The 26,349-nt window shown below is 46.1% G+C and overlaps 1 protein-coding gene across 1 annotated transcript in view; it reads left to right on the forward strand.

Annotated features, from left to right (window-relative positions):
• The first annotated feature begins 3,480 nt into the window (after positions 1 to 3,480).
• Positions 3,481 to 26,349, forward strand: part of RIT2 (Ras like without CAAX 2) — a 274,138-nt gene continuing 251,269 nt past the window's right edge. The window contains exon 1 of the mRNA XM_063128711.1: positions 3,481 to 3,672. Coding sequence (XP_062984781.1) covers positions 3,576 to 3,672 — 97 coding nt within the window. The 5' untranslated portion in view covers positions 3,481 to 3,575. The remainder of the gene's footprint in view (positions 3,673 to 26,349) is intronic.

Here is a 26,349-nt window from a genome sequence, read left to right on the forward strand (position 1 = left end):
TAGGATTGCATTGAGGGAAAGACTCGGGCATAACTGGGTTGGTTTTTAAGCTATCGTTCTGAAAATTCTTGTGCACAGAGAGTTGTGGATGGGGGTCATTTTGAGACCACTCTCACCTCTCTGCGTTGTCTGGGTCGCGTGCTATATTTTTGTGAAAATCGGGTCAACCGCGCGGCTCAAACTGCGTTTTCGGCTTTTTGCCCATAGGATTGCATTGAGGGAAAGACTCGGGCATAACTGGGTTGGTTTTTAAGCTATCGTTCTGAAAATTCTTGTGCACAGAGAGTCGTGGATGGGGGTCATTTTGAGACTACTCTCAACTTTCTGCGTTGTCCGGGTCGCGCGCTAGAAGTTTTTTAAAAATCGGCGGGAAAAATACCTTTTTCAAAGGGCTGAGGGGCAGAGTCAGCTCCTGGTCATGATCACATGATCCCAAAGTTAGAGGAGGGGATAGGCAAAACGGGTAACTTGGGATTCTGGGAAACTTCTCTTTCTTCATCTGAACGGGCTTTTCCCAGTGTTTTTTAAAACAGTAGCCCTACCAAATGCACAAACACAACCTGAAATCATATACTAAGCCAAGAATAAGAGATAGAAACACAGCACTGCTCCCCACCCTAACCTTGGTGAACAACTGAATCGATGTGGTGCAAGGGGATGAGCTCCCCTAGGGCATCTCATCGTGGACGTGCCCCCACTCTCTCCTGCACTGGAAGGCCATTAGAGCCTTCCAAAGAGAGTAAAACGGTGGAGCAATGCCTATCATGAGTCGAAGTGAGCGTTTACTTCTCAGTGGTGGAGCGATGCCTATTATGAGTTGAAGTGAGCGTTTACTTCTCAGTGGTGGAGCAATGCCTGTTATGAGTTGAAGTGAGCGTTTTACTTCTTCTCAGAGCTGTCGGTGGCTGTCTTGAACTGGCAGCTACTTCCCCCTCCCCTGGGCACGTCCCCCTATTGCTGGTAAAAGACAGATATAGCCTTTTTTAAAAAATTCTTCTTGCTGTTTATTGAGCAACACTGCTGCTTTTAATTCTACCCCTCCTTTGTTTATTGATTGATTTATTCCATTTTATATGCATTACTGGCTTATCCTTGGCTCACTTCCTTATGCCCCCAGAAATGCCAGCTGCATGCCTGCCTGCCTTCCCTCCCTCCTCCCCTGCCCACCTCGCAGGGATGTTGTGTGTGGGGTGCCCAATTTTCAAAAATTCACCAAAAATCAGGGGATGATGGGATTGCTTTGAAACTTGGCGTGCGTGTGTATATCCCCATGAGGTGTCATGGTGCCAAACATGAGATTTCTAACTTGAACAGAAAAAAAGTTGTATAATTTTTTAGCTTTCAATGCAAGCCTATGGGGGGGGGGGAAACGGAGCTCCGGATCCGGATCCGGAGCTCCGGGCGGAGCGGAGCGGAAGTGGGCGGAGCGGGGGCGGGGCAGAGCGGCCCGATCCGGAAAATGGCGGATCTGCAAGTGAAGCGGAGCGGGGGGTCCATGCACTCCCCTAGTTTTAACAATGTATATTATGTTCTTAATTCAGTTTTATGTGTTTTATATTTTCTGTTGTTCCCCGTCTCATTCAAAATGGAGTGGCGGGTAAGAAATTAAAGTATTGTTGTTGTTGTTGTTGTTGTTGTTGTTGTTCCACTTGTGAGAGTGCATATTTGCAGTAATAATAAATGTGGATTTGTACAAAAAAGAAAACCAAAAAAAGTCCACAATTCCACAGAATCGGTGCAACTCTGAAAAGCTCTGTGGAATTCTCAGGTCAGGTTCATAGAAATCTGAACTCATTTCAATCCATGGCAGATTTCTCCGACATCCCCGTGTAGGAGTATTGGAGACTTTTTAGTTTAGAAGAAAAATAAAAAATGACCAAGTGAGGAATACGATATAGATTTATAGATGATGAATGGGGTGGAGAAAATGGATCAAGGAGGTCTGCCTCCCTTATAATGCTAGAACTCAGGGCCGCTCAATCTACTGGAGTTAAGATCAGAAAAAATGAGAAACTGAAATGAGCAGTTTTGTGCATCCCTGTCAAAACAAGGAGCGGCAGGATTATCACTTGTACCATCAACCTGGAAGAGGCAACACAAATCTGTTGGGTGAACTAGGACCACAACCTTTATTTGATTTTATATTCAGGTTCTCAAGCAAGCTTAATAGCCATAAAGGACTCAGATGAGGCAGGAGAAGTATTGATAGTCCCCTTCATGGAAAATGTAAGGATAAGAACATTAGAATATAAGAAGTGCCCTGATGCTGCATCAGACCAAGGGTCCATCTAGTCCAGCACTCTGTTCACACAGTGGCCAACCAGCCATCAGCCAAGGACCAACAAAGCAGGACATGGTGCAACAGCACCCTCCCACCCATGTTCCCCAGCAGCTGGTGCACACAAGCTTACTGCCTCGGATACTGGAGATACCACACAACCAGCAGGGCTAGTAGCCATGGATAGCCTTTGCCTCCAGGAATTTATCCAACCCCCTTTTGAAGCCATCCAGATTGGCGGCCATCACTACATCTTGTGGTAGTGAGTTCCATAATTTAACTATGCACTGTGTGAAGAAGTACTTCCTTTTATTTGTCCTGGATCTCCAACCAATCAGTTTCATGGGATGATCCCGGGTTCTAGTATTTTGAGAGAGGGAGAAAAATGTCTTCCTGTCCTGGACATCTTCTGGTTGAGGGAAGCCCTCTTGACTCTCCCACCCCAAGCCCCAAGACTTCGGATGTGTTGCCTGGGCAAGCCTGGAAGGAAATCTTTTCTCTGCCCACCATGCTTCACAGCTCTAAATGACACGTCTACAGAAACCCAATCCACCATAAAGCTGCTTCAGCTTGCTCACCAATGATTCCGTGTTGATCTGATTCCTCATGGCACCCTGATGTTGTGACCCATGCAGCTTCCCAGAAACTTCCCTTTCCTGTATGGCCAACAGTGGCGAGTTCAGTTCCACGCATACCCAAATTAAGAGTGTATTGGGTGAATCAGTTCATAGATTTCTTTTCTGCAAATTCTGAGTTCTACTTACTCTCGCATCCCTAAATAAATAACCATCCTACAGCGTGAAGAGCCTGTTTCCTGGGTGTGAAAGAGAGGTCAGCCAAGGGCCCCTAATTATTCAGGGGCTCTTTTCTTGGCTCTCAATTCATCTTTAAACTTGGATTATCCCATTGGTCATGAAAACAGTATCTGATCAAAACGCCTGAAGGAAGCTTGTGCATTCAGTATCGTGGATAGCAAAAACAAGCCCTGTACGCTCTGAAGTTGCTTGGTTTCTGAGCAGTACACATCCTCGTGTGTCCAGGAAGAGACAGTGAAAGAGAAAGAGATACAGAGAAGGGAGGAAGGGGTGGGGGGTGACGAGCTGGATTTTTATTGGAAGCTCTTAAACGGGTTGCTATGAGACCTTCTGCAGCTCACAGAGGACACAGCAGCAAGTGAGTGAAGCTGCTAAATTGTACCTCTCCTATACACCTCGCTTTCTCTTCCCCTTCCCAATTGCTTTCAGAGTTGTTTGAAAGCAAGCATCTGCCAGATCTGCACCCCTCTGCCCAGAAGAAGATGGATCTTCAATGTGAAATCACCCCCAGTGCTGCCCCCGGAAGCACCAGGGAGTACAAGGTGGTGATGCTTGGATCAGGTGGAGTAGGCAAAAGCGGTAAGTTGTGGGCACCTCTTTTTTAGCAGGGGGGAATCACTGATTTTTAAAGGAATGAGGGAGAGGATTGTAGCTTGTAGGGACAATGTTTGAGAACAGAAAGTCTACTTAAAAGCACTGTTGGAGATCCATAATTCAGATTAGTGAATCAGCTTCTCTTGGAATAAAAAGGAAATAATCAGTTTTTGAAAGATTTTATTTATCGGGCCAGGGGCCCAATCCACCAGAGTTTACTTTTGCACAAGTCTTGTGGGTGTGGAGTTGAACTGAATGGAAGTTGTTTACCTGTACAACTCCCATTCAGATCAAAGGGCTTGTTATAGAGAGATCCCTTGGAGGTCACCTTGGACGGTCTGAATGGCACAGGTGTATCTGAGACCCTCCTGTCCTTAAGTGTCTTTCAGGTGATGCAGGCTGTTACAGGATTCGATTGTAGACAAGGGTTGTGTAAGAACACCCACCAAACCGATTAAGAAGTCAGCTCGGCAGTGCAGAAGGGAACAGGGTCCCTGCAGCTAACTTCCTCAACTTTTCACTTGACTTGTTTAGTGCATGTTCTTAGTCCTTGGCTCATGATACAGCCACCTCTTGCCTGCCAAGTTATAGGTTGCATGTTTAATATTCTCCTCCCCCCTCTAAACAAGACGTTTGATGTCATCGGAGACACGTTCTAATGACCTAGGGGTAGAGATAAAGATGCAATTGTTCAAGGCTTGCAGAATTCTCCAGAATGAGCTGTTACTTCTGTCCACTGTTTTGTCTTACGCCAGAGATTGTAACCTTTTGATTTATCTTCACTGACACGGAACATCCTCTAATCTTAAAGCCACTTTGCTGAGCACGCAGCGTCTGCCTCAGTACTTGTTTCTCAGGATGATGTACCTGTCTGTGCAACATGCCTGTAATTACATTTGCTAAGACCGGTACACTCTATTAAGGCCCAGAACTATTAGACTGAGCAAACAGCTGAATCAAGGCATACATATTTTGTATATGAGCTGTGCTTTCCTTTTAGCTACCTTGGCAACACAAAATACAAGGAGTTACATTTTATTGATGTGGCAAGTGTATCTCAGGGCGGGGGGGGGGGGGGAGGCAATCCATAAAGGAAAGCCATCTCAGCACATGGGAGGGGGAGGTGACTTCTTGATGCCCTGATGGCTGATACAGCAATAGGGGAACATCTAGAATCTCAGATCTGCAAGTTTTACACCTAGAGCGAATGTTGAATGAGAGTCCTACGCAGCTGAGGCATCAGTATGAAAATCAAGAAAAGTTGTAATAATTATGATATCACCTCGGGAAGTTTGTGCAATGTCATCACACTTCCCTAAATTGCTACCGAATTTAGTCTAAACGCTATCTATAGCAAAACCAGAGGTGAATTTGGAGGATGCTGGCCAGGTGAGATGTGAGGAAAGGTTTAAGTGGTTTGAAGCTTTTCCATTTAGGAAAAAAAAAAAGGATGGGTACACACCAGTAAAATGACCTACAGTGTGCAAAAAGAGACACAATTCTCTTTTTCAGTTTTGACACTAAGATGCTGGTCCTATAACTTAACCATGGTGTAAGTCCCATTAACTGCAGCAGGGCTTACTTCTAGGTTGGATTGCACAGCATAATTTTGCATCATCCATTGAAATTGATTGGCAACAGATTCTGAATTGCCCCCACCCCCACCTGCACCCCAACTAACCTTTTTTTTTGTACAACAGATAGTAAATGCATAAAACCTGCTGCCTCAAGGAGTGGGATATATTTGGGAAAGGGTCATAGCTCATAGGGCATGTGCATTGCCTGCAAAAACATCTCCAGGTAGATCTGGGGAAGACTCATGCTTGGACAGATGTTTCCAGCTGGTGTCAACAAGCCTTTCCCCAACCTGATGCCCTCCAGATGTGTTGGATTGCAATGTCCATTATGCCCTACCAACATGGCTATGCAGGGGAGGGCTGTTGGACATCATATTCTACTTCCAGGCTGGACGAGGATTTAGAAAGGAAGGCTTAGGTTCTTATTGCTAGGAATTTCAAGTAAAGGTAAAACCAATTTGCATAAGATTTGCCAAATATCTGTGTCTGCACCTGGATGAGAGATGTTGGCACAAGAAAGAGATGATGGGATAGAGTGGCAAAATGGATCATTTGCTCATTTGAGGGGAGCGGGCAACATTGTCAAGTGCTTGTGGAAACAGGACCCGCTGAAAACAGTGAGGGATAAGACATTTTCCCTCTACCTACTTTGTACGTAAGTTCAGGTGAGAATTTTGTCCAGTTCACATTTCAGTGCAAACGTATGCAATTCACACTCCCTGAACCAATGCACAAAACTGAATGCAATCTTCTCCTCCTTGAATGTTGAGCTCCTGTTTGGCACACAAAACATGCACACAAAAATGTGTACATTAAGAAAAAGTGCACACGAAATGTGTCCAGTTGGGGAAAGTGTGCACAAATTCACATTAGGTAATGGGGGGGGGGGTAGGCATACATTTTTTTAAAAAGAGTATTAGAAAAGACTATCAGAAATGGATGTGAAAACAGGACAGTGTGAATTTAAGAGCGGGAAACTGAGTGCAATTGATTTTGATAGCTTCAGATTTTAATTGTGCAACTATGAATATGCTTTCGTTTCCTTTTTTAACTTGTAAACTACTTTGGGATTAATTTTGTTGAATGGCAGTTTTAATAAAGTAAATTATGCTTTAATTTAAACTTGAATTTAAAACTGCAGTGGATTACCTGGTGGTGGTCATAATTATAAATCGGCACATATCAATGGCATCTTGGATGGCATAGTTGGTACAGGTCTGATGGATTAACTTTAATCCCTATTTGTCCAGTTAGAGTGGAAATTATTTTCAATTTCTACAGTCTGAGGATGTGGACAAGAGGAGACCTAAATGTTCTGTGCTGGAGACTTGGCCTTCCCGGCTTTTCAAAGTGGGATTGAGTAATGGTAGCAGTGAATGTCTCTTTATGGCAAGGTGCAATTCCACCTTACCCAAAAGAGGCCGTGGAAAGTTTTCTGTGGAAAAAAAAATGTGGGGAGCGGAGCCCAATCTCTAAATCCAGGAAAGTTGTTCTTGTTCTAGATCAGTGTCTGATGTTGGTAATGGACCAGATGAGGGTGAACAAAATTAAGCTTAATCCAGACAAGACAGAGTTGCTCCCTGATTAATTGAAAGACAGTGCTGGATGCTCTAGCCCTTTCTATACCTTAGCAGGTAGAGGGGGGGAGGATCTCACGATATCCTGCTTGTGAGATCCTCCCCTTTGTCCACATGCAGGTGCGACATCCCGGGAGGAAGGAGGGTGTTGTACCCACCATTTTTTAAAAGGAGATGAATGCACATGCGCTCCCACTAAACGTAAGTTGTTGTTGTTGTTTTAAAAAAGTCCCAACCCAGCTACCCCACAATTCCTCCTGACCTGGTTCCTTCCCTCTACTGATCCCCCCACACCTCCTGCAGTCTCAGGACGATCCCAAGGCTGTGGGAAGAACTGGGTTTTCCCCAGGGTGTATTTATCCCTGGGAAAATCCATTCTCATCCCTCCTGAGAGTCCCTGTGCATCATTTGAATGCACAGGGACTTGGCCGTGACCAACTTGGATTTTCGGGCTGGTGTAGAAACAGCCTCAGGCTCAAAGTTTGCATGTACTTCTGGACTCAGGCCTGAACCTGGATGTCCATGTTTTGGTTGTGGCCAGGAGCACATTTGAATAACTGCACCAACTCTGCCCATTCCTAGATATCTGGGTGGCCACAGTCACAAACGCCTTAGTTACATCCTGTTCGAAATACTGTAACACCCTCTATACGGGGCTGCCTGTGAAAACTGTTTGGACATTTCAGCCGGTCCACAATGCTGCAGGCAGACTGTTAATCTACCCCCCAACAAATAAATAAATACAAGTTGTACAAGTTGCTGTCACTAGAAACGCGCACAGAGAGACAGAAACACAGACACACACACCACCACCACCGCCACGGAATGACTTGCTACAGACTGAGGCCTCAGCTAGATGAGGGGGGCAGAGGGACACAATTTTATGATTATGAGATCGTCACCCTCATCTACACGCGGCACAGGACATCACGGCCGCCATTTTGTTTTTTCTTTTAAAGGAGACGGAGCGCACGAGTGCTCATGTGCAAATCTAAGTGGGGTTCATTTGTTTGTTTTTAAATTCCCCCACTCCAACCATGCATGGCTCACGGCTCCTCATGGTTACTCGCGAGGAGCCAGGACAGACTGTTACAGCGGGCCACACTTTCTGTGATCTCAGGATCATCCCGAGACCATGGAAAAATTGGGATAGGAGAGTAGGGTGATACCCTGGGGAAAGAGAGGGAACTTCCCTTCCTGCTCCCAGGATCCCCTGTGCATCATGTGGACGCACAGGGACTATCACAGGATGATCCCCGGGGTTTTTGCCCCATCTAGCTGTGCCCTGAGTTGATGCCAGTGGGTGGAAAGAGAACCAAATCCACCAGGGCTGAACTGGATAATCTGTCAAGCTTTCTCCCCCGAAGTGGAGTTCTCATATTCCAGTCCCTGCATCAATTCTGAATGCTTGAACTTGCTAAATTAATATGTGAATGCAAACACAAATTGCTCATGCATCCCTAGCTGGGACCAACAGATGCCAGAGCCATTGCCATAAAGATTACTTTTTAAAAGCCTCAGTGAGTACAAAGATTCATTCCCCTACCCCCACCCCACATCTAACACATAGCTAATCTGGCTCCACGGAAGCCTCCCACAGAACAGCATTTCAAAACCCAGGTATTGCAGACAATCAAAGCCAACTCCTTCAGTGTCACCAACTTCTCTTAGATAGGAAAGGGCATCTGCCTATGACCTCTGTGCAGGGATGGGTTGATGACAGAAGGTATATAATACAGAGAAACTCCTCAAGCTACTAAAGATTGAGATAACAGCCCTCATTCTATTATATTCAATGGTGCAGACCTAGTATCACTATGCCACATCTTTCGGTAGCTGCTATGATCCCAGTATCCATCCAAGCAAAACCCATCTCTGATTAGGGATTTTGAGGGAGTCTGAGGAGGGGGTGGAGACCATTGGACACCCCACCCCCACTTAGCCTCCCAGGCTCCAGTCCACAGACATCTGTGCTTGCCTGACTCAGTGCGCACTGAGTTGGGTGAGCGTGGTGGTCCCTGCTGGTCCACCAAGCACCATTTTACATTAAAATGGCAGCTCATCCTTTTTCTTCTTCTTTTTAATAAATCCCCATTTACACAAATGGTGGCCATAAAGGGGCTATTCACACAATTTTATATGTGTAAATGGTTATTTTACACCTGTAATCCTGCATAAATGGTAGGGCTGTGCTCCGCTTCTCTTCGGTTCAGAGAAGCAGGAGCGAGGCAGCCTAATTCGCCTCTGGAAAAGGCGGAGGTGAAGAGGATCGCCTCAATCCGGAGCTCCACCTGCAGGTAAGTGGGGGGGAGCTGGCCTACCTGGCGCCGCTGGCACCGCCATCCATGTAGTGGTGGCGGCGGTGGAGCCAGGTAAGGGAGCAGGGAGTAGGGACGCTTACTTGCGTCCATCGCGGGCTTCAATTGAGGCCCTGGTTGAAGCCGGAAGTGAAGGCCGAGGCCTCTTCTGGCTTCAAGCTGGGGCCTCAATTGAAGCCCGCAACGACAGACACAGGTAAGGGGTTGGCTTATCTTGCACCGCCGCCGCTGCCGCCGTCCATGTAGCAACGGCAGCGAAGCCGGATCTCGCTCCGTGGAGCGTGAGACGGGCAGAGCAGCGTGAAGAGGATCAAGCCTGATCCGGATTTTCCAGATCAGGCCACGAAGCTGATTGGGTGGTCCGTGCGCAGCCCTAATAAATGGCTGCTTCACAGCCACCATTTGTATAAATGGGGATTTATGAAAAAGGCCAAGTTGCCGCTTTTATGTAAAATAGTGACTCGGTGACATACCAGCTAGCTGTGTGCCTCTCCCCTGTGGACCGCCTGATGGCTTTCCACATGCTGTGAGCTGGGGCAAGTGGCCAGCATGGGTCTGGAAAGTCCTGCACAGCATGGGACCCAGTGAGTTCGTCCATCCCTTTCTCCGATTTGCCCTGGGTCCCCTTTAGCAATGGGAACCTGGAATTTTAATTTCCCACAATACCTTGGAGTAACACTTTATGAGCAGCATTCTGGGAAAATAGTGGCTGTCAGATAAGCCTGCAAGGGGAGTAAATCCCCAGCAGTGAGAGGGGGAGGAGGAGGAGGAGGGAGGAGGAGGAGGAGGAGAAGGAGGAGGAGGAGGAGGAGGAGGAGGAAGGAGGAGGAGGAGGAGGAGGAGGAGAAGAAGAGGAGGAGGAGGAGGAGAAGGAGGAGGAGGAGGAGAAGAAGAGGAGAAGGAGGAGGAGGAGGAGGAGAAGGAGAAGGAGAAGAAGAAAGAGGAGGAGGAGGAGGAGGAGAAGGAGGAGGAGGAGGAGGAGAAGGAGAAGGAGAAGGAGAAGGAGAAGGAGAAGGAGAAGGAGAAGCCATTGTCTGTTTGGGGTGAACACATAAGAAAGGAGGTGTATGAGCGTGTACCAGAAGAGCAGAGGTTTGGCACAGTTACAACAGAAAGGAGTAATGCATCTATAATTCCACAGCTGTCCAACTACAAAACAGCCTGTCTCTATAAAACAGGAACAAACAGCCTCCTTTTTACTAACTTCTTATTTAGCTACAAACAAGGGATACACAAAATATATTTAAAAGACTGTGCATTTCAAGCTTTAATTTACTATGCTAATTACACTAATAACTATAATTAATTACAATGCACTCTGCTAAACATTTGTAGTAATTAGCCACGAGGGCTGCACAAAGAATCAGGGAGAGAATGAAAGGAAACTGCTCTACAACAAGCCAGGGCAAGCTGACATCAGACACACAAGTAACCTCAGGATGGGATGAAACGGGAGAACTGTAACACAAAGGCAAGTTGGGTCAGTCTTTCATGCCTTCAGATTGTCACTTGGGTTTGGCTTAATGGGGATGATTAACTCCACCTCCCGCATGCTCCAACAGGAAGCTGAAGCCAATGCTAAATGTTGCTGAACAGCTGTGGAAGTAAAGTGGAGAGAGTGTTTGGACATGCTCCAGACAGACATGGACTCAAATCCTTGCTAATCCATGAAGCAAGCGGAGTGGCCATGAGCAGATCACAAACTAATCTACCTCACAAGGTCATTGTCAGGATAAAATAGACCAATGGCAGCTATGCTGGCCTAAGTCCATTGGAATAATGGTGGAATGCAAATGTGAGAAATCAATGGAAGTGGAATTTCTGCTGTCAACAGGTGTTTACATACAATAACTTAGAACACTGGGGGATGCAAGGCATGTTATGTGGAAAAGATGTTCCCTAAGTGATGCTGGTCCTAGATCTCGTTGGTATTAATTTTATGAGCACCTTAAGATGTGTCAGAAGCTAATTAGAAGTTAAGTCTTGGGCTCAGAGAGCACTCCCAGAGAGTGCTCACATACCAGAAAGGAAAGGCGGTGGGCTCCCCAGGCTGGGACTAACAGCAGCAGGGAGATAGGAACAGTTGTGCAATGGTCACAGTTTATGGAGGGAGGGAGGGATTCCAGTTACATGATTTATTTATTTTTGTGGGGAGGAAAATCTATGAGCTGGCCTGACTCAAGGTGAGCTGAGGCCTGGGAGGCTTGAGCTACTGAAAGCTCGGTGAATTTCATGGGTGGGAGGGTGCTGTTGCACCGTGTCCTGCTTTGTTGGTCCCTGGTTGACAGCTAGTTGGCCGCTGTGTGAATACAGTGCTGGATTAGATGGATTCTTGGTCTGATCCAGCATGGATCTTCTTATGTTCTTATGTTCTTAATGGTTCTACATCAAGTTGGAGAGCCGGAACCAGTGGGGTACCATAGGGTTCTGTCTTGGGGCCAGTATTATTCACATTTCTTTTATTAATGACCTGAATGATGGGATTGATAGGCTGCTTGTCAAATCTGCAGATGACACAAAACTGGGAGGTCTGCACAACACCCATGATGATAGACTGAGGCCTTAGCTAGACCAGGCTATATCCCGGGGTGATACCTGGGATCGTCCCTGTGCATCCAGATGATGCACAGGGGATCCCGTCCACAGGCAGGGATCAACCCTCCCCGGGCCTGGGATATAGCCTACCCCTTTGCCCCCGCTTTTTCCCACGGTCTCGGGCTGTGTGGCCTGTTTTCGTGGCTTTCCCAACTCCGCGCGATTACTCGCACAGAGCTGGGAGCCACGCAGGATGGGGAGAGTGGGGAAACCCATTTTTTTTTTAAAAAAAACTCTTATCGTGCGCTTCATCGCCTTTAAATAAATTTTAAAAATGGCGGGCGTAACACCTCACTTCTTGAGGTTGTTGCGCCTTATGTGTAAATGAGGGCAACATCCCGTGATACTCGCATCGCGGGATTTCCCCTCCTCCATCACAGATTTACTGGTAGGTCTAGCTAAAGGCTGAGACTGCAATCTGATTTGGGCAGGTTGGAAGACTGGGCTGAGGGGAGGGGGAATGTCCTTTAACAGACTGCTGGACTAGATGGACCCTTGGTCTGATCCAGCATGGCATTTCTTAGGTTTGTATGTTCTCATGTTCACCCACCCCACCCCCAATGGATTCCTCCAACTTGTATTGATCAGGATTTACCCAGTTCACACCTTCTGGTGTGAACATCAAGGGCCTTGCTAGACCCTGCCAGATAAGCCGGCATGGAGGGGAGGCGACGGTGCGCTAACTTTAGTGCGCGCTGCCCCGCCTCCTAGATGGCCAATGCGCAGGGACTACAGAAGTCCTGCAGCGTCGGCCATTTTTTTTTTGTTTGTTTTTTGTTAAAGGGGCCACGTGCAGCCCGAAGACTCTGGACAAGGTAAGGTTTTTTTTTACTTAAGCCCCCCCATTCGCCCTCCCTCCCCGTCCCCATCATCGCCCTCCACCCTCCTGTGTGTCGCCCTCCGCCCCCCCTCGCCTCGCCGTCGTGTGTGTCACCCTCCGCCCCCTCACCCTCCCGAGTGTTGCCTCCGCCCCCTCGCCCTCCCATGTGTCGCCCTCCACCCCCCTCGCCATCGTGTGTGTCACCCTCCGCCCCCCCCACCATCGCGTGTGTCGCCCTCCGCCCCTATCTCCCCTCCCCCGTGATCCCCCCGGCCCGATGGGCACAGCGCTCATAGCGCTGTGCCCAGTCCGTGGCTTTCCCCGGCTACTCGTAAGCGAGTAGCCACAAAAAGCCACGGACCTTCCTAGACGTTCCGCAGCCCCGGCCTCAGGCCGGGACTACGGAAAAGGCGCGCCATAAGCGACTTCGCTTATGGCGCGCTAAGGGAGGCTTCAGTGCGCCTTGAGCCCGGATTCCCCTGTGCGTCATCTGGACGCACAGCAGGGAAACCGGGCCTCAAAGCGTGCTAAGGCCTCGTCTAGCAAGGCCCCAACTCAAATGCAATCTGCATTCAAACGCCATACATTTCTGAGCTTGCAATGTGATTTGCAGAACAAAAACAACAACAAAGTGTTTGGCAGCAAGCCTACACTTGAAAAATGAACGTGAAAAAATGCATACTTCTGAAACATGTGTACAAACAAACACGCTTTAGTCGATCAATGGGGAAATAACGTAAACGTTTTAAAGATCCACACAATTGAGGTATATATTTGGAAAACAGGCACACATTTTTATGCAAGAAAACAACAACAGCAACAACATGCATATACACACACCAAAAGTTGCCCTCAGATATGGATATGAGATAGAATGAGCTTTGAAATGGAATTTGGAGAACTTCAAATAAACTCAACACTCTTTCAAAATTCCAGACTTTGCTACCAATCCGAAAGGGTTGGAAAATTCCTGGCTGGAGGTTTCCTACCCTGGGCTAGATGGACCAGTGGTCAGCTCCCTAGGTTCCTGTCTCTGCAACATGACAGAATTTCAGCAAAAGTGAAATGTGACATAGGTTTGGAGGGTCCTTTGACAATCAGCAAAGTTTAAGCACCTTGAAATCCCACTGATTTCAACGAGAAAACTATGCAGCAAACACTTGCACATGTTTTCCCAGACATAAGTTCCACTGAGTTTAATAGGACGCACATCCAAGTAAGTAACTCCCCCATTGAAAATGGTGGGATTTTGGTTGGATCATGCTGAATGTAAGCAAGTGTTTTCCCACATTATCTGATACAAGGGACGTGTGAATTGGCAAACCCTGAGTTCTCTAAATTCCACCTCGTAACTCTTTGTAACCGATGTCCTTATCGAACTGTGAGCTTTGTTTGATTCTTTTTGCAAGAATTTTTCCACATATCTTAGTTTTTCGTGCATGTGAATTGTACACATTCCTGAAGTTTACACATTTTCCCCATTGCTTAAAGTGTCTTTGTGCACATTTTCCAAAAGTTTACTTGTGTTTTTCATGTGCAATTTTCAGATGCATGGATTTCTCAACCCCCCCCTTTTTTTTTTTGCTCCATAAATCACATTGCAAGGTTGGAAATGTGCATACTTCAACCTTAGATTGCACTTGGATATGTGTTCATTTTCAGCAGGGGTGAACTAAGTAGCTACTGGTCAAAAACAAGCTGAAATGAATTTCTCATACTTCCCTAGCTGACACTTGCTTAGGAACTTTGCACAGCAGGCATGCCTCTGAATAAACAGAGACCTCTTCTTCCATCCCTGGAACGAAAATGGCTCCACTCCGTTTGAACCAGTTTACCATCACGCTGGCAGGCTCAAATACATTCAGTTTTGTATTAGCATTATTTTTTACAAATCTGGACAGAACGGATGGTCAGAATCCTTTCCGCCTCAGGGATGCAAGTATAAAGCCTTTCATTATTTTGCCAGCACCTGTGATTCACGTGCCGGAGGCTACTGGGATTCAATTATGGTTCCCATGTGTACATTTAATAGGTTCATTTCTGTAAGTCAAATACTGATAGGTTGTTGAGAGAACGCGGCACGAACCCCTTCTCCCATCAGAATCGGGGTGAGGGGAGGGGAGAGAGAGATGCTGACAAATTGAACAGGGGTCAGAGGAGAGCAACAAAATATTATTAAAGACCAGAGTTTCTGATTTATGAGGATGGGATTAAAGGGCCTGTACATGTGCAGCTTCAACAAACAATAGACTCTGGATTCTTTGCTATTAGTTAACAGCATTTTATTTTATTTTTTTGCATTTGTGTTAACATGATGAAGAATTAGGCCAGAGGTCTCGAAAGCACATGCAATTTGTAAGACTTTAAGGGAATGTGAGCATTAACAAAGGAGCCCAGAAAAGAGAAGGGAACGGAGCCTGTAATTACCAGTGGCGTAATGGGATGAAATGATTGGATTCAAACCAAAGGAGGTAGGTTGAATAGTAAATTTGACTATAAGGCACCCTCTGTGCCTGTCAAGAGAGGGTATTTATCAGCAAACATTTGCTAAGAGAAAGATCAATCAGCCGGTGGGATTGTCTCCCAGGGGAACAGCTTTGTAGAAACCCTACTGAATTTCAAAGTGAGCTGAAGAAGGAAAGGGAGGGGGGAAGCATGATGCAATGGGAGTCTATCCAGTTTTAGTCCTATTTGTGTTTGTCTGTTCCTGATTCCCAGTTCAATTTGTGCAAATTTCTTAAGTTGCGCAAATTTCCTCTGTAGATGGAATGGCAGCCTGTTTAGCCCCTGAATCACAAGGTGAGCAGCAATCACCAACAGGAATCAGGCACAAGCGGAGTGGCGAGACGATTTTCAGCGAATCCTGGTGATGTCAAACATTGCTCATTGGTCCACTCCTATATAAATGACATTCCCATGTGTGTGTTTTGAAATAAACTTCTAGCAAAGACACATTCACGTTCACAGAGAGTAAGGGGTTAAGGCAGGGTGGGAAACATGATTACCCACAGATGCAGGTGGACTACAACTCCCATCAGTCTTAGCAACAAAGCCAATGTTGAGGGGTCAAGAGAGTTACAGTTCCACACCTGTAGGACCACATATTCTCCTGGCTTAAATAAGATGACCCTATTTCACCCAAGCTGTGTTGTCTGTGTGACACCACAGCTTGGGTGTCAAATACTTTTCAAATACTTAAAAGTATTTGAATTGCACTCTTCAAATACTTGAAAGGTTGTCACACAGAGGAGGGCCAGGATCTCTTCTCGATCCTCCCAGAGTGCAGGACACGGAATAACAGGCTCAAGTTAAAGGAAGCTAGATTCCAGCTGGACATCAGGAAAAACTTCCTGTCTGTTAGAGCAGTACAACAATGGAATCAGGTTGTGGTCTCTCCCACACTAGAGGGCTTCAAGAGGCAGCTGGACAACCATCTGTCAGGGATGGTTTAGGGTGGATTCCTTCATTGAGCAGGGGGTTGGACTCGATGGCCTTGTAGGCCCCTTCCAACTCTGCTGTTCTATGATTCTATGATTCTATGATCATTTCCTCTGTATCTTTCTCCTCCTGCAATGTTAGACCATGAATCATTTTTTGGAAGAATACATCTAGACATTTTGAGGTTGGGGACCATTTTATTCCAAGCCTGCTGTTTCTGAACTTTAGCAGCAGCGTGTCCAAAGATTAGGATGAGGATATGATTATGGCAATATCTGAAGAGAGACCAGGAAATTTACGCTGGGTGAAAATGACACAAGTGGAAGGCATGGGGATCGAGATATCAACTGGAAGCAAAACCCCTCCTATTACAACCAGGAGAGATGGCAGCAAAGACGGCGATAAAAATAAATGGCCAGTGACCGTAATTTATCTAAGTAAGCTTTATATAAGTATAAATTTCACCAAGCAGATTTTCCAGCCTCTTAATGGGGAAAAAATAGAAGCTGGAGTACCCTGATGGAATAATTGAGGAGGGTGAATTATGGAAGGCAGAACTCCTAAGACAACCACTTTCCATTCTCCCAAAGAAAGAGCCAGTTCTCCACAGGGATGGGAAAGATCTGTTTGTTTTGAATGTGTGCATCAGTTTTGTATGTGCTCCAGTATAAGTCCATTCTGTAGTAAGGGATGGATGAGCTCACCTGTGTCTCATTTGTTGCTTGCTACCTGGCTACCACCGGCATCAGCCCCTGCTCATCAGACTACGTGAGCTTCTTTCCCCTTGTTGTGTAAATGGTAGCCATAAAGACCCCATTTACGCAAGAGTGACAGCATTAACACTCTCTTTTTATTTATTTTATTTATTTATTTATTTATTACATTTTTATACCGCCCAATAGCCGAAGCTCTCTGGGCGGTTCACAAAAATTAAAACCATCATAAAACAACCAACAAGTTAAAAACACAAATATAAAATACAATATAAAAAGCACAACCAGGATAAAATCACGCCGCAAAATTGATATAAGGTTAAAATACAGAGTTAAAACAGTATAATTTAAATTTAATTTAAAATTAAGTGTTAAAATACTGAGTGAATAAAAAGGTTTTCAGCTGGCGACGAAAGGAGTACAGTGTAGGCGCCAGGTGGACCTCTCTGGGGAGCTCATTCCACAACCGGGGTGCCACAGCGGAGAAGGCCCTCCTCCTAGTAGCCACCTGCCTCACTTCCTTTGGCAGGGGCTCACGGAGAAGGGCCCCTGTAAATGATCTTAAGGTCCGGGCAGGTACATATGGGAGGAGGCGTTCCTTCAAATAACCTGGCCCCAAATCATTTAGGGCTTTGAATGTCAATACCAGCACTTTGAATCGGGCCCGGACCTGGACTGGCAGCCAATGAAGTTGTAAAAGGACTGGCGTAATGTGATCTCGCCAGCCAGTCCCTGTTAGTAAAAGGGCTGCCCTGTTTTGTACCAGCTGAAGCTTCCGGACCATTTTCAAAGGCAGCCCCACGTATAACGCATTGCAGTAATCCAAACGAAAGGTTATCAGAGCATGGAGGCCGCAAAGCACAATTCTAGAGCCACAGTGGAGGCTCTGGAAATTACACATTTCCCCCAGTGCATGAACGGTGTCTGTAAAGTCCCCATTTAGACAACAAGGAGAAATATGTAATTTCTGGAGCCTCCATTGTGGTGCACAGTGGAGGCTCTGGATGAGGGCGGACAGCTGCTGAGTGCTCACTGGGCCTCATGGGTGCTGGGAGCACAAGTCTGTGAATGTGCCACAGGCACCTGACTTGGTTGAGGAGGATGGATGCGGGGTTGTCCATTGGACTCCCGGACTCAGTTGGGCGCCCACGACATCCCTGTTTGTAGTGTTTCTTCATTAATTGGCAAATTCTCTCCCCCTCTTAATCTCTGGGCATGGCTAGACAGGGCAATATCCCGGAGATCGCCCCGGGATCATCCCTGTGCATCCACATGTTGCACAGGAGATCCCGGGAGCAGAGAGGGATGATCCCTCCCTTTCCCTGGGATATCGCCCTAACCTTCTATCCCGACTTTTCCCGCGGTCCCGGGATGATCCCAAGACCGCGGGATGTGTGATTGGGCATCCCGTTTTTGTCCTGGCTCCTCGCGTGAGAGAGACTTTGGGCATGACTAGACGAGGGGGGTAGAGTGGGATTATCTTGTGATATGAGGATTGCGAGATTGTCCCCCTCATCTACACACAGCGCATGATGTCCCAGGAGGAAGAGGATATCGCACCCGCCATTTTTTTAAAAAGCAACAGGAGCTGGAGCGCTCCGTACCCATCGGGGGAGGGGGGAGCAGGGTTGGGCTTTTCCACCTTTTTTTAAAAGACTTACCTTTGCACTGGAGTGCGGGTGTACTGCAGCTCCTGTTTCTTTAATAAAAATGGCGGGCGCAACGTCCTCTTCCTCCTGGGATGTTGTGCACTGCGTGTAGACGAGGGGGTCGATCTCACGATCATCATATCGCAAGATCATCCCCTTCCACCCCCTCATCTAGCCATGCCCAAAGTCTCTCTCTCTGTTTTTCCATGCATGCTTACACACTTATTTGGTAACTTCCAAATTAGATTACTGCAATGCCCTCTACATGGGGCAGCCTTTGAAGACAGTCCGGAAGCTGCAGCTTGTGCAAAATGCGGTGGCCAGATTGATAGCTGGAACAGGGAGGTTTGAGCATATAACACTGATTCTGGCCCGCTTGCATTGGCTGCCTATATGTTTCCGAGCCCAATTCAAGGTGCTGGACCTAACCTATAAAGCCCTACATGGCTTGGGACCTCAATACCTGATGGAACGCCTCTCCCGACATGAACCTACCCGTACACTGCGCTCAACATCTAACGTCCTCTTCTGAGTGCCTACTCCGAGGGAAGCTCGGAGAATGGCAACCAGGGAGAGGGCCTTTTTGGTGGTGGCCCCCGACTGTGGAATGATCTTCCCAATGAGGCTCGCCTGGCGCCAGCGTTGTTATCTTTTCGGCGCCAGGTCAAGATCTTTCTCTTCTCCCTGGCAGTTAACAGCATTTAACAATGTTAAGTTTGTTTTTAATGGACCCCAGAATTGTTTTTTTTTAAATGGATACTGTTGTTTTTATACGTTTTTATGTTTTTGGTGGTTTTTAAATTTTGTATACTTTTAATGTTTACCATTTTAAATTGTTGTAAACCGCCCAGAGAACTTCAGCTGTGGGGCAGTATATAAATGTAATAAAATAAATAAATAAATAATAAATAAATAAATATTATTGGGGAGTAAGTCTTAAAGATCTCCACAGGGCATATTTCTGAATACAGAGCAGAGGTGTCAGAGGAATCTGGTTGGGGACTGGAGCTCAATGGGCTTTCATTTGCTCACCCCCTACAACTTTGACTCATCTTCCACAGGCTGGCTTGACTCGGCCAATGAGCAGATTTTCTGTATTTTATTTGCTGAAATAGACATTCGCCGAAATGTGTGCAAGTTATACGAATTGTGGCTGACATTCACGAAAATTACGCACATTGCATTTGCAATTTCTGCAAATGTCTAATTTTACAAATTAAAAAAAAAATCCTTAGAATTCAGGGGAAACAGCTAGGCTATACTTGCAAATACCAGCTGAGTCAGGTGTGCTGTGGAAGTCCAGTAAGCCTTAAATAGGATGGACTTCTTGGCAATAGACATCCCTAGTAGAGAAGAATAGGGTTTCATTGTAAACATATTTTCTCTCACAATGAACACTTCTGGATGTATTTTCTCTCAAAATGTATCTGAAACATGCACCCGAAAGCCACATTGGAATAGCTGAGAAGAAGTGAGAAATGCAGTATTGAGCGAAGTTTTGTATTATTATTATTATTATTATTATTATTATTATTATTATTATTATTATTATTTATATAGCACCATCAATGTACATGGTGCTGTACAGAGTAAAACAGTAAATAGCAAGACCCTGCCGCATAGGCTTAAAATCTAATAAAATCATAGTAAAACAATAAGGAGGGGAGGAGAATGCAAACAGGTATAGGGTAGGGTAAGCAGGCACAGGGTAGGGAAAAACTAACAGTAGAAAGTAACAGTAGAAGTCTGCACGACATCACATGCGTATTGAACGCATGTGCTCCAGCTTTGACAATTCTTCTCCATAATACATCAAGCTTTTTTGCCCACCACAGCACAGCTAGCCATCAGTGAACACCCCATGATGAATTCCCGTATGCACCCTTATTAAATTGAGATTTCCATTGTATAAGAATGCATGTGGGGAGGAGAAACTAATACTTGGTCAGGATCTTCTGCCTTCTGTCACTACAATCACTACCAGGCCACGTTTACGGTAGCCCTAAACAACTAAAGCCCTAAAGCCCTAAAAAACGTACGACCAAGATACTTGAGAGAACATCTTTCCCGTTAGCAAACTGCGCAATCGCTGAGATTGTCAGAGGGCACGCTCCTGGTGGTTCCACATGGACCACTGGCCCAATTAGCCTGATTGGAGTCCACGAGAAGGAGAGCCTTCAGCATGGTGGCCACCTCTCTTTGTAACTCCTTGCACCTGGATGTTAGGCAGGCACCACCACTGTGTTCCTTCCGGCGCCTCCTGGAAACAGGTCTTTTCCAGGAACCGTTCCTTGACTGAAAGCCAAGCTTTTGATTGGCATTCTGTTTTTTAAAACATATACTTTAATGGTGTTTTAATCTTTGTATCTTTTACTGTTTTACTTCTTATGTTCAACGTTCTGGAATCTGTTTCAGATATGGAGCAGTATGCAGTTATTTACAATAGCATTTGTAAATAAATAAATATGTTCCAGACATCAGTGGCTGAAGGGGGCATCACCTAAACAAAATAGAACAGCATGTATTGGTGAGATGCCCTCCAGATGTTTTGGACAACAGCCTCTTCTAGTATGCCCAATGGTCAGGGACAATGGGACCTGGAGTCCACCAACATCTGAGTGACGCAGGGGGGAGGGGGGAGGCTAAAATAGAATATGCATCCATAGAAATGGTATAGGAGATGTCCCAGATTAGTGCTAAAGTATTCCTGGGAGTTCAGTTCAGAGTTCATCTGAACTGCCAGGGACAAACGTTATGCATAATTCATTTTTTTTTAACTTAGCCCATAAAGCACTGATGGGAAAAAGGGGGGAACCCCTGCAGTTCACAGCAGAATGATTTCCACTTGCCCCTAAGCCTCACTTTTTGGTTTGCAGGAGCCTTTCTATCTTTAAACGGATGTGGAGGGGGAAAGATTTATTAGAGCAATGCTGGATGTAAAATACCACCTGTTTATGTTAGTGAGATGTGTGCCACTTGCCCGATTTTTCATATTCCCTTTTTATCTTCACCATAAACTACTTTAAGTGCATTGCTTGTTAATAAAAATATTTTATTAGAAATATGTGGGAGGTTTCAAGGGCTCGCATTTGCAAACTCATCCTGAGCTAGGCATTTCCTGGCCTTCTTAGTTCCACGTTCTCCAGATTCCACATCTTTGAAAGACCTGCAGCCCCAGTGACTTTCAGGATCCCATGTCAATGGGACGTTTCTGAAATTCTATTGAAAAGCACCTTTACAAAGTAGCCAGAAAACACAGGGAAATCAGCTGAAACTGGCGTCCAGTTCTGGGCTCCACAATTCAAGAAGGACACAGACAAGCTGGAGCGTGTTCAGAGGAGGGCAACCAGGATGATCAGGGGTCTGGAAACAAAGCCCTAGGAAGAGAGACTGAAAGAACTGGGCATGTTTAGCCTGGAGAAGAGAAGATGGAGGGGAGACATGATAGCACTCTTCAAATACCGATGCCCTGTCCCCCGCTCTTCTTCTCCCGCCCTCTTGCCATCCCCGATGCCCACTCTTCTCCCCACCTCTCTCCTGCTGGGTCCGGCCTTCCCCCGCGGCCCCTATCTCCCTCCTGGGATCCCCCCGGCCCGATGGGAGTGCTGTGCCCAGTCCATGGCTTCTCCTGGCTACTCGTGAGTAAGCGAGCAGCCGCAAAAAGCCACGGACCCTGCTAGACGCAAAAAACCACGGACCCTGCTAGGCCGGGGTTGCGGAAAAACCGGGCCATAAGTGATTTCGCTTATGCCGGTTTAAGGGAGGTTTTAGTGTGGCCTGACCCTGGATTCCCCTGTGCGTCATCTGGATGCACAGGAGGGAAACTGGGCCTCACACTGCGCTAACGCCTCGTCTAGCAATGGCCTCTTTTAATCCTTGGAGGAATCTTGCACAAATTAGGAACTTTGCACAAGTTTTGGTAGCACTTCATGTAAAAATGCAGACTAAACACTACTGTCCCTCCTCTTTAGTACTGGCCATTGTAGTCTGCACTGGAAGATCAAGTTGATGGACGCGGACAAATTCCTGAGAGGGAAGCTCAGAGCTTGTTCCTTTCTAGAAGGAAACCCAGCAGGCATGCGAGGAAAATGATTGGAACATAAGGCTTGTGAATGTTGTAATAAACCAATTTCAGGCTGCACCTGCTCTGGTCTCCGGGATACTGGAGGAGTCTATAAACTCCCAGGTGGTGTTTGCAAAATCTAAGAGTTTCTTGGTCTGAGCCAGCATTGTGATTCTCAGCACCTGATTCCTTTTAATGAGTCATTATACTAGGCAAGCATTCCCCACCTGATCATTCTTAAATAGGCATTAATCATTGTAATCACATTGATTTCAGTGAGGCCATGTCTGGTGTTCAGTTTAATATGGAGAGCCGGCGAAACGTCGGTGGAGCACAAGTCCTTTGTTACAAAGCAGAAGTAAAGACGTGTCTTGAAACTGTAACCTGGAGAGACGTATTTTCTAGCCGGAGATGAAATGCGGAGAGCGGCTCTTAAAGCAATCCTCTTCGCATCTCCCCCTTCTGAGTAAGGCAGCCAATTTTGGGATTCACCCCTTCAGCTGTGCTGCGACGGCCATTTGACTTGCAGCTATTAGCAAGTGCTCAGGCTTATCTCTGTCCAAGTTAAAAAGCATCACCTGCTGATTTCTGCATATCAACTAGATGTTAAAGGCACACGAGATGGCAGCCTCTTGTTGCTGTGTTTTCTGGGCCGCTTGGCAAACCTGTCTCACAGAACTGTCAAAATAATTAATGGCCACCTTCCTCAACATATCCATCAAGGTTGCGTTGATTGTTTCATTAATCTGGTGGGGGGTGAAGAACGTATAAAGCGCCCTGCTGGATCAGATGGAAGTCTGATCTAGTCCAACATCTCTTTTCCTGCAGTAGCCATGTAGATGCCCCGAGGAAACCTACAACTAGGACATGAGACCAATATCATGCCCCACACACTCATGTCCCCCCAGCGACTGTAATTCAGAATATGGATGGTTGGGAATTTTCTTTCTGTTCTGTTTTGATGGGGATTTACTAAAATTCACAAAGCTTTCCATATTCAGGAGAGAAAGCATTTCAGATTACAATAATCATAACAATAATGATGTGGGAGGAACCCAAACTGGCAGATTCATCCATTGAGGCCCAGGACTTCGAATACTTAGCGCTTAAACATCTAGGTTTGAAACCCCGGTTATTCAACCTTAGGACGTCATGGGCACCCAACCAGGTCCAGGTCCGACGGACTCCCCCTCATCCACCTCCTTGATCCAGTTGGACTCAATAGTGAGTTCGTGGACCCTTATGTCAAGCTACTGCATGGCTGATGAGCACCTAGCAGCTGTCCACCCTGTTCTGGAGCATCCATTGTGCATGATGATGGAAGCTCCAGAAAATATGTAATTCCGCCACAGCCTAAATGGCGGCTGTAAAAGCCCCATTTATGCAAGAGTAAATGTGTGGATGGCATGCACAATGAACAGGGCAGATGTCTGCCAGGTGCTTGTCAGACTCTTGATGAACTGTTGAAGAAGCCCATGAAGCAGTTGAGTGGTGGCGGCGGGGCAAGCATCCCAGGAGTTGGACCAGTTGAGTTCACTCATCCCTAATATTTGTGGTGCTAAATCAGGGTTGCTGCCTTTATTTTGGTGAGAGGTTTTTCATTCTTATCAGCTACCCAGCAGACAGGTCTATCATGGTCCTCTCTGTCAGGGATGCTTTAAGGTGGATTCCTGCATTGAGCGGGGGTTGGACTTGATGGCCTTATAGGCCTATTCCAACTCCACTATTCTATGATCCTATATGTCATGTCTAACCCTACTGCCCCTGTTTTGGGAGAAGATGTTTCAGGTAATCAATCAGAATCAGATTCAAACCTAGAGGAGGAGGCATCAGACACCAGCCAGCCTGTACCAGTGGGGGAGGAAGCTCTCATGGGCGATTCACCAGTTGGGAGTCAGCCCTCTCCAGAGCTTATCTCCTCAAGGCCAAATCCTACACACTCAGTGGGAAGTGATCTTTCTTCCGGAGGAGAGCGCCCCGACAAGCTAGCTGATGCTTGGGTCTGCCGGAAGCTAAAATGCATGGAGTGGAAGGAAAGCATGAGAAAGTCAGTCCAACTAAGATTGCTCCAGAACCTGCCTCCACCCCAGGCTCTCTGAAATTATGGACATTTGGGAAGGAGCTTCCTGTTCTCCTTGGTTGGACAATTGTCTTGCTTAGTTTGCATAGTTTTGCCTAGGGGGAAGTTTCCAAGAGATTAGACTTTCTTCAGGTAGCAGAGATGTTTGCAGCTTGTTCAGAGGAGGGCAACCAAGATGATCAGGGTCTGGAAACAAAGCCCTATGAAGAGAGACTGAAAGAACTGGGCATGTTTAGCCTGGAGAAGAGAAGATTGAGGGGAGACATGATAGCACTCTTCAAATACTTAAAAGGTTGTCACACAAAGGAGGGCCAGGGTCTCTTCTCGATCCTCCCAGAGTGCAGGACACAGAATAACGGGCTCAAGTTACAGGAAGCCAGATTCCAGCTGGACATCAGGAAAAACTTCCTGACTGTTAGAGCAGTACGACAATGGAATCAGTTACCTAAGGAGGTTGTGGGCTCTCCCACCCTAGAGGCCTTCAGGAGGCAGCTGGACAACCCTCTGTCAGGGATGCTTTAGGGCGGATTCCTGCATTGAGCAGGGGGTTGGACTCGATGGCCTTGTAGGCCCCTTCCAACTCTGCTATTCTATGATTCTATGGATTACCTAGCAGGCCTCATCATTTGTCTCTCATCGAAAGCAGGAGCTCTCTAAGAAACACAACACTATGGTGGAAATAGTTCTACCTATTGGATTTGGCTGGTGCAGATAAGTGAAATTTAGTTTCACTCAGTTTTTGATAAGAATTGACCAACGTTTGCAAAGTTCATCACATAACGCCATTAGATTTTAACATCCAAACACAGGAAGAAGTGAAATGGACAGATTTGTTTATCCGTGATTTAGATTACGGATGGATGTACTCACCCACATCCAACTCATCAGACACTTGCCTTGCTGCGGCATTTGCCTCTGCTCACAGTGCCACACAAACTTCTTTGCGGCTCGGACAGAGTGCAATGCCATAGCAATCCGTCCATCCTCTTCCAGAGTCTTCATTGCATGACTGAAGCATCCAGTAATGCCACACCATAAGCAGGAGAGAGGGGTTGGATTAGGGATGCTGGAGAAATTTGAGACGGACTAAAAGGAGTTCAGATTTCTAAGAATCCAACCTGCGGAATCTGCTATGAACCAGCCTCAAACAGGATTTTTTTAACGTAAATTTAAACAAATTAATTCACAGAAAAATATGCAAGTTTCTGCTGAGACATGCCTTACTGGAAAATATAGTTTGGGAAAAGTGAAATGGAATGGGGGTACAAATAAAAATCACATAAATTGTTGGGAACTTCCTTATGGATTTATTTGTGTATTTTTCTGCATAACAGGAAAAAAAATCCAATCTGTTTGTGAAAGGACCTCAGAACGAACGACACTGCACAACCCATGAAACACACACGGGCCAGAATTTACAAAATCTGGGCATCCCTAGGGTGGATGATCTCTCTTGGCCTCATTTTCACTGACTGAGTGCCTGGTATTGTATCAGTGGCAGAAGGAACGCGTGTCTGGGTCTGAAGCTATCAAAATGCATGGAACCAAAATTTACAATATGAAGCAAAAACCAAGCAGCAATATGAGACCAGGATATATAAAGAGTGTCAAACTACACATTACTCACAAAGATATGCATTTAATCACTAATTGTTGGTTCACTGAAGTGTGTTAGCTTTGAGGAAAGGGTGATTTCCGGCAGAGAAGTGAAGGAATTGGATGCTTCAGCCATTTATCAACCATCCCTACATCAATGTGGGTTGTTTTCCAGAGTTACACCTCATACTGAAATATTTTTTCTTGAAGGGGAAGAAAAACAGTGCATTCCAATC

The sequence above is a fragment of the Elgaria multicarinata genome, chromosome 6, assembly GCF_023053635.1.
Source record: "Elgaria multicarinata webbii isolate HBS135686 ecotype San Diego chromosome 6, rElgMul1.1.pri, whole genome shotgun sequence".
NCBI lineage: Eukaryota > Metazoa > Chordata > Lepidosauria > Squamata > Anguidae > Elgaria > Elgaria multicarinata.